Source organism: Arachis hypogaea, chromosome 7 (genome assembly GCF_003086295.3).
Source record: "Arachis hypogaea cultivar Tifrunner chromosome 7, arahy.Tifrunner.gnm2.J5K5, whole genome shotgun sequence".
Classification (NCBI taxonomy): Eukaryota; Viridiplantae; Streptophyta; class Magnoliopsida; order Fabales; family Fabaceae; genus Arachis; species Arachis hypogaea.
Genome location: NC_092042.1, coordinates 65,163,798 through 65,172,379, shown reverse-complemented (window position 1 = coordinate 65,172,379; position 8,582 = coordinate 65,163,798). Strand labels below are relative to the sequence as shown.

Genomic DNA, 8,582 nt, shown 5'->3' with positions numbered 1-8,582 from the left:
TATCGACAACAATGTAAAATATAATGGACATATCGATTTTGTTCGATGTTTCCATATATCAATAGTATTAAACTTTACAACAAGTGTTAATGATAATTGCTAACAGAGATTGAAAAGCATAGTTGACAAGAGTATATGAATATACAATAATTCACCGTTAACAAGATCCTATTTTATTGTTATATTTGAGCCATTAACACATATAGAACGGATTAAACATTGTTAATTGTGCTTTCTTAAAAGTTAAAAATCATCTGATTCAAACTTCCCTTACAAACAAAAGCACCAAAAAATTCAGCAAGTTCCCTTTCCATGTTAAATAACTTCACTTAAATAACCCATAACTTTAGCAAATTTTTCATCATTGACTCGGTAAAATAAACTTACTTTGGCGTAGGAAAAGAGTTCAAATTTTTTGGTGTCATACTTGTCTGCGACACAAAACTGATAGTTAACAAATGCAGATCACACAACAAATATTTTTAATCCAAAAAATTGATGAAAAAATCAATGATAAAGTGAGAACGACGTGGAGTGACCGAGCGATAGCGAGACAACAGCAGAGCAACGGCGGGACGGCAACGGAGATGGAGGGTTGGTAAAATGGTGGATTTGGTGAAATGGTGAAATAAGGGTTGGTAAAATGATAATTTTGGATTAAACGAGGGAGGCGCAAGAAGTGTGCGAGGGAATAATTTTTTATTGATAAATGATAATTTTATAGACAATTTTGTCGACCTTAATTTAGAAAGAAAACACTTTAGGCTTTTATTTTATGTATTAAATCTAACACTATTCATTTGATTTTCAAAAGTAATTTAAATCATTTAAATTTATCAATGACGATATAGTGTTGATATTTTAAAGACTAAAATAAACGCCATATCCATCAATTCTAAAGAAAAAATATTCTTGTCCAACACTTCGTCGACAATATGATAATAATAGGAAAATATTTTAATATCGTAAAAATAATAGACGATTTGATTGTCGATTTTAATATGTTATTTTTAATTATTTTTTTAATTATATCAACAATAATAATGTGCCAAAAAATATCGACAAAAGATTTAGCCGTCAATTTTTAGTGTTGAAAAATATATTGTTCCTTGTAGTGAACAAAGAGCACATAAAGCACACAAGAAAAATTTTCATAATTAATTTATGAGTTTAATTTTGATGATTTGACCGTATAAATTATTTTACGTAATCATTCAATTACTTTCATTTGTTTAGATGACTATTCACGTGTTAATTATTAAAAATAGTTACTTTTGTTAACTTAATGACATCACTAGAAAAATTATTTTTAATGGTCCTTTATTTTGTTTTTAACCAAAATTAGACATTAACTGTCTTATTTTTATTGCTAAAAAGTTTTAATGACAATCATACAATTGCTAATAAAGACCTTATTAATGGCTATAAAAAGTATATATTTGTCATTATAACATATAGTAATAATGATAAATATATAATTATCACAAAAAGATAAGTTAAATAAGATATACAGTGACCATTGTGTTATTACTATTAAAAATTTGTCAAAAAAAATAATTTTTATTGTAGTGTGATACCTAATTGGATACACATATGAAATTTTTAGTGCATCAAAAATTTTGATTTTATTCCATTAAATTAATACTAACATATCATAGTACAAAAGAAGTATTTTGTAAACGGTCTCTTTACGTGTTCAAACGTTTTTGTCAACCAAATTCAATAAAATTGGTCCAAACTCAACAAAAACCGCTAACACAATGTGCCTTTGAACGACGCACTTCTTCTTCTTTGCAATTTTTTTCTTTTTCGTATATTTTCTCTTTATCGTTTTTTAATTTCTGCTACTATATATTGTTACACTTATTTATTTATTCTCTTTCTCTTTCTCCTCTTTCTAGTGTTATTGTAGTATTTTTTATTTTATTTATTTTATTTTTTTGTTTAAGAAAAAAAGGAGACTTTTTAGTTTTTATTCTTGTTAAGAAGAAGAAAATTTCTTAACAATTGGTGGTGGTGGTGAGGAGAAAAAGAAAAAGTGAGAGTTTTGAATTGTACAAAACTTATCAAAATTTTACACAAGAATTTTTTAATCGTAACACAAGTTTTGTCAAGTGGTTAAAACAAGAATAACTATGGAAAGGTGAAATAAGAAGGAGAAGAAGAAGAACAACAACAACAATAACACTAAAATTTTGAATGTAAGATTTATCAGAAAAAATAATACCAAAAATTTTTAATTGTAACACAAAAAATTTCTTAATTTTGATATAAGAATTTCTTAACCGTAAAACAAAAAATTTTTAACCAATTAGAAGTTATCAGAAACAAAAATAATAGGACACAAAAATTTTTAGCCGTGGCATATGAAATTTCTTAACCAATTAGAAGTTGTTAGAAAATTTTTTAACTTGTTGTCCTTTGAAGATTTCTTGTATCATTTATAAAAAATTTCTGTATTATTTTCAACTAAATGATGTACTAAACTGATTGAATGGTATTGAATTACTTCTATATAAGAGAAGTATAACTATTCTTATGTCATTTTTAATAAATTGATGTATTTTTTGAATCCAAAATATATTTAAATGTATTTTATTAATTGAGTGAGTTAAAATTTTAGACTTATGGTCATTTATAAAAAATTACTATGTCATTTTTAATTAAATCATGTATTTTTATTATCACCAATATGATTATATGGTATTGAAGTAATATATAAAAAGATTTAGTTATTTTTGTGTCATTTGTAATAAATTGATATATTTTTTAATTTAAAGTACATTTAAATATATTTTGTTGGTTGAATAAGTCAAAATTTTAAATTTGTAATCCTTTGAAAAGTTTTTGTATCATTCAATAATAAATTTTGTGTCATTTACAATTAAATTAAATGATGTATTAAAATTAAAAATTAATTTCATGAACACATGAATTACCGATTTATAAATTTTGATCGAATAGAGCATAAGTGAAAAAAAAATCTACAAAGAAATAGTGAAATCAAGTAACACAAGTGCAAAAATTCAAAGAAAAATAAAACAGTGGTGTTAACGTATAAAATAAAAAAGATAATGACGATAATAACAATAATATGATAACAATATGATGATGATAATGGAAATAATTTCGTTAGGGATCGAAATTAATGGAGTATTTGTACAATATGTACAGTAAGTTAATTATTTGGTTTAATATGAATTAAAAAATAAATATTTAAGGTAAAATACTACTAATTTTTTAAACACAGTACATTTATATTATCCAGAATAACTATTCGGGTATTAGAGATAATAAACATCTAATGAATCGAATATTCCTATACCCTCATTATACATATTGTATAAATATTCCATTGACTCTATATTTCTTCTAATGAAAAAAGAGGAAAAAGAAAAAAATATAAAAAAAACGTATACATATTATGACTTGATTGAAATGAAAAATTTGGTTGTTTAGCATTTCTTTCTACGAAAATAAAGAATTTATTTAAAAAATAGGTGAGGAATGTTAATATATATACACCTATAATACGTCTATATCTTCACACTTACCCATTAAATTTCTCCAATCCTAACCGAACACGTCTCTAACTTACCCGTTTCTATTCCCTGTCATAAACTCATAATGCTGCCTCATAAGTAGAAGTATAACAGATCCTCCCAAACCAACATTATAAATGTAGACGAGTAATCCAGGCACACAAAATCTAACCCCTTCTATCTCTCTCGGTTCGTTATGGGTTCTTTAACTACCAACATGGGAGAAGAAAGCCAACCATCTCTAACCTCCAAGATCTCAACGGTGGTGCCAGCCACGCCACGTGGCAACGAGCGCGGCAAGTACAACCTAGGCTACATGGACCTCCTCATGAAGCTTCACTACGTAAGAACCGTTCATTTCTTTAGCCCTCAAGCTGCACAAGGGCTCTCAATCTTTGACTTGAAGAAACCTATGTTTCCCCTGTTGGATCCGTATTCACACATATCGGGCCGGATCCGGAGGTCCGAATCGTCCGGGCGACCGTTCATCAAGTGCAACGATGCTGGTGTCCGCATAGTTGAGTCTCATTGTGATAAGACACTTGAGGAATGGTTCAACCAAAAAGGGTACTCCATTCATGAACTTGTCCATGATCACGTGCTTGGTCCTGACCTTGCTTTCTCACCCTTGCTCTTCCTCAAGGTATGTGTAAATTCTTTCTACTTTTAATCTCCTAACTACCTAGATTTCTTATTATATAAAATCTTTTGATTTATAAAAACTTCTATTAGATATATAAATATAAAATAATTTTATACGTACGTATATCTAACTATATAATATTACGTAAATAAAAATAATTATTTTATATTAACTATATAAATAATTATTTAAAAGAATAAATATAATTTAATTATTGTGCAAAATATTTTATTATACTCTCAATACATTGTAATTATATACAATTGATCATGGAATTTAGTGGTTAGACTCTTATGTCGTAGTTATGTTATGGCTTTTTTTTTTTTTCATATATTAATTATCATATGAATACTCAATTTATATTTAATTTGAATTTTTCGCTGGAAGATAGTTTTAATAATTAAGATAATCTAAAATTTTGGATTTTTTTTTTCTTTTCCCGAATACATATCTGAATCAATTATGTTATTTATATATTAAAGTTGTTTTTATGACTTAAATTTTAGAAATATCTAAAAACTTATATATATGTCCACCTATTTATTATTAAGAATCCAATTAGGGTGAGTCCGACATATGTTTATATGGTGCTCGTTCATTGCTTTCATTATTCACGGAGCTGAAAGTCTGTGAACCTTTGTGTGCACCTATTTTTGTATTGTTTCACGGGTCTACTACTTTCCTATGCTACAGATAGTATTCCTACGTGTTTTTTTCCCTAGAAATTCCTAGTTTTCATGATATATCACTTTTGATTATTTAAGGTGTGGCCTTTGTATTATGGTATGACTGTACAATTTTTTTTTTTAATTTTAAGGGGACTTTTAATAATATATAATACGTATGTGTCACGTGTATGTTAACCAAGAACCATTACTTTCTAGCTTTAAAAAGTAGTTAGGAAAAGAATACTTCTAAAGAATATTAAGAAGGGTACGATCAATTAATAAAGAAATCAGTAAAAGCATAACATCTAGCTAGCAAGGGTAATCTATAAAGATAAAAAATTATTAGTGAATTTTATGGTGTCTTTATTATGGTGTCTAAATTGTCTAATTTCTTTTTTAAAATAAAAAATAAAATGTTTAAAATAAAAAATAAATCATATAAAATTTATTAAATATTATTTATTTACCTTTTTTAGTAACTTAAATACAAAGTGATAAACACCATAACATTCACCAAAATTATTATTATCTCAGTAAAAATTATTGATGGTCCTTCTCTTTAAATATGAATTGAACAGAACTATTTTGCTAACTTTGACATAAATGATATTTTTCGTTAATTGACTCTTCTCATCAATGATTCTTAAGAGTAATTTTTAAGTTTTTTGAACTTTCATAATTTTACTAAGAAATTAATTAACTTATCAAATATAATTATATTACAGTCCTTATCATTTATGGATATGTCAAGATAGTATTTGTAAAAATTCGAAGAATTATATTTCCATGTGGACATAGCTTTTAGGGGTTCAGTTATGTATTCACTCAAAACATTCTTTAAAAATTAATTCCCACAATTTAAATGTATTTTAAGTTTTCCAAATGGACTGATATTTAATTTGAATCAAGCAATATTAATTTTAAATTTTTAAAAACAAATTATGCATTTTATTAAGCAAAAAAATATATATATATATACAATTTATAGTGTTTTTTTTTAAGCAGGAGATCAGATATGGTGATTATTGGACACTGAAATAGTCTGTGGGCATTTTCGTTCTATATTTAATTTTTAGAATTCAGTTAAACAACTAATTTTTCCCGTTATATGGTATTGTAAAATAGTTCTATACATTACGTAAAAAAAAAATTTTGGAATCAGTAATTTTTAATATTTTTAATCATTATTTAATTAATATAAATATTAATAAATATAAATTATATATTTTTTATTTATAAAATTTTTATAAATATAAATATAAATTATTATTGACCAAGTACATCCACCATGTAACATTCTCTTGCCTAGCTAGGTATATATTTCTCCCCATAATTTCAGTATGTATATTAGTTTATGTAAAAAATTTATAGAAGCCATAATATCTAACCGAAAAAGAGGAACCAGCCACAATCAAAGAGAGCAAGTAGATGCAGCATTCTATGACAAAGAAACACGTACCCATGTATATTAGGTAAAACCAATAAAATCATATTATAATCTTCTCTTGCCAACTAACTCTCGTCTAAATATTTATTCTCTTCTTCTGATAATAAGCCACGTGTACTTTATATTGCATGCAATTTGTATAACCAAATTAAACATCAATATTCAATGCTCTCTCCCATCACAAATAAGTAGCGTTGAACTGTTGATTTTGAAATTTGATTTGATCCAAATTATAAGTAGTATATCTTTAGAAAAGTTAAGTTAATTAAATCAATCAGATACTAGGGTGAAAAAAAAAAGTTAAGTTAACGGACGTTATTTGTTACAACTCTATTAGATGAAAAAGGGATAGTAATTGTAAAGAGATAATATATATTCTTTTAAAATGATAAAAATAATATTATATATTGGTAAATGATACATGAACAACAAAATTTATCATTTTCAGTCAATATTTATTTAATTTTAAATCCTAAAAATTAAATTCTAAATCTTAAACTTAAAAATCATAAATTCTAATAGTGTAAAACTAAGATATTATTAGTTTGAAGTATTAGCTAATATTAATAAAAAGCAGTAATTCTTAACATTTTTTGAGAATATAAAAAATAAATTTACTTTCTCGTTTTAATATTAAGAAAAAATTAATTTTAAATCATTATTTAAAATATCAATATCTGTTGACGTTAGATAATTATTTAAATCAAATGGAGTAAATAATTTGACAATAAACTTAATAATAATAATAATAAAGAGCAATGTTATTTATTTATTGCCGGTTGATGCAACCACCAACAGCCAACATTAGTAGTTTAGTACATCACTTCTCAAAACTGTTCTAATTATTATTATTTTTTTTACTGTGTAACAGTTTTCTAACTAATCAGCTGCTTCAACTTTTGTGTTTTATGAAGTTTACTTGGTTCAAATGTGGAGGGCTGTGTGTGGGACTGAGTTGGTCTCATGTCCTTGGAGACGCTTTCTCGGCTTTCAATTTCATCACCAAGTGGAGTCACGCGCTCGCCGGTCACGTGCCACCAAAATCCCTTCACGTAAACCCTAATTATGAAGAGTTACAATCTCTTCCTATTAATTCCATTCAAGATTCACAGATTCCCATCGTGAAAAGGGCCACAATTCTTGACGAAGAACGCTGGATCGCCGCAACTGACACCAAAATCGTTACTCACACTTTCTATGTCAGTTACAACCAACTTCAAGATTCGGTTACAAGTAGCCAAGAATCTAACAACACCTGTTGTTTCGAAATCGTTTCGGCATTAGTATGGAAGTGTTTGGCTCAGATCAGGAGCTATTCAGAGCCAAAGGATGTTGTAATTTGCGAATATCATAGTGAAAACTACGAGTTCCCTACAAATATTGGCTTGGAATTTAGTACAGTTGAAGCTAGTAGCAAAGTTTCTGTTTCGGAATCTGATGTTTTGGAATTGGCAACGCTCATTGGCAGTGAGAAAAAGAAGGTTGAGAAGCATGTCATGGAGAAATTGGTGGAAGAAAGTGAAGGGAGAGAGGATTTTATAGTGTATGGAACGAGGTTGACTTTTGTGAACTTGGAAGAAGAAGGTAACGTTATTTATGGGGTGAAGCTTATAAATGGAGAGAAACCAATGGTTGCGAATTGTGCCCTTCATGGGGTGGGTGATGAAGGGGTAGTTTTGGTACTTCCAGCACCTCAGGATAAGGAAGATGGTGGCAAAATTGGAAGGTTGGTCACAGTTTCTCTGCCAGAAAAAGAAGTTGAACAACTTAAAGATAAATTGGGAAGTGAATGGGCTATCCCATCACACCCTTGATGAGATCGATCCACAATCAAAATATGTTTTTCTTTTTGTTATATATTGCCGAGATCGTTGTTTTAATTTTTCTTATATGTTTTTCTGAATTAATGTATTTTGGTGTAATTTATTTATATTTAAATATATTGGTTTAGCAATACTGTACAAAGAAGTTAGAAAGACTTATCAAAATAAAATAAAATAAAAGTAATAATAAAATCTGTACCAAACTAATATTCTCAGCTAACAAAATAACAACTGAGAACAAGTTAAACAAACACTCTACACACATCGAAAATCTCATACCACTTAAAACATGCAAACTGATCCCTAAAAAATCGAACACTACTCAAACGTTCACTTAACGAATATTTTCTAGCTCGCTATCTATTTAAACGAATGAGCAAACTTCGTCAGGGTATGAGAAAAAAAACACACACTAAGATATCCTCGATCAAACGAAGCAACAGCCTCGCCTTTGCAATA

General features: G+C 27.5%; 1 protein-coding gene across 1 annotated transcript; it reads left to right on the top strand.

The window, feature by feature from the left end:
* The first annotated feature begins 3,450 nt into the window (after positions 1-3,450).
* LOC112703268 (protein ECERIFERUM 2) lies at positions 3,451-8,254 on the top strand. The gene is made up of 2 exons (XM_025754648.2): positions 3,451-4,185; positions 7,215-8,254. Exons 1-2 carry the CDS (start codon positions 3,739-3,741, stop codon positions 8,112-8,114), a joined length of 1,347 nt encoding a protein of 448 aa, XP_025610433.1. The 5' UTR covers positions 3,451-3,738; the 3' UTR covers positions 8,115-8,254.
* The last annotated feature ends 328 nt before the right edge of the window (positions 8,255-8,582 follow it).

Coding starts and splice junctions, on each gene's coding strand:
- LOC112703268 (XM_025754648.2), top strand. CDS start 3,739: ATGGGTTCTTTAACTACCAACATGGGAGAAGAAAGCCAACCATCTCTA. Junction 4,186..7,214: donor CACCCTTGCTCTTCCTCAAG/GTATGTGTAAAT, acceptor TGTTTTATGAAG/TTTACTTGGTTCAAATGTGG.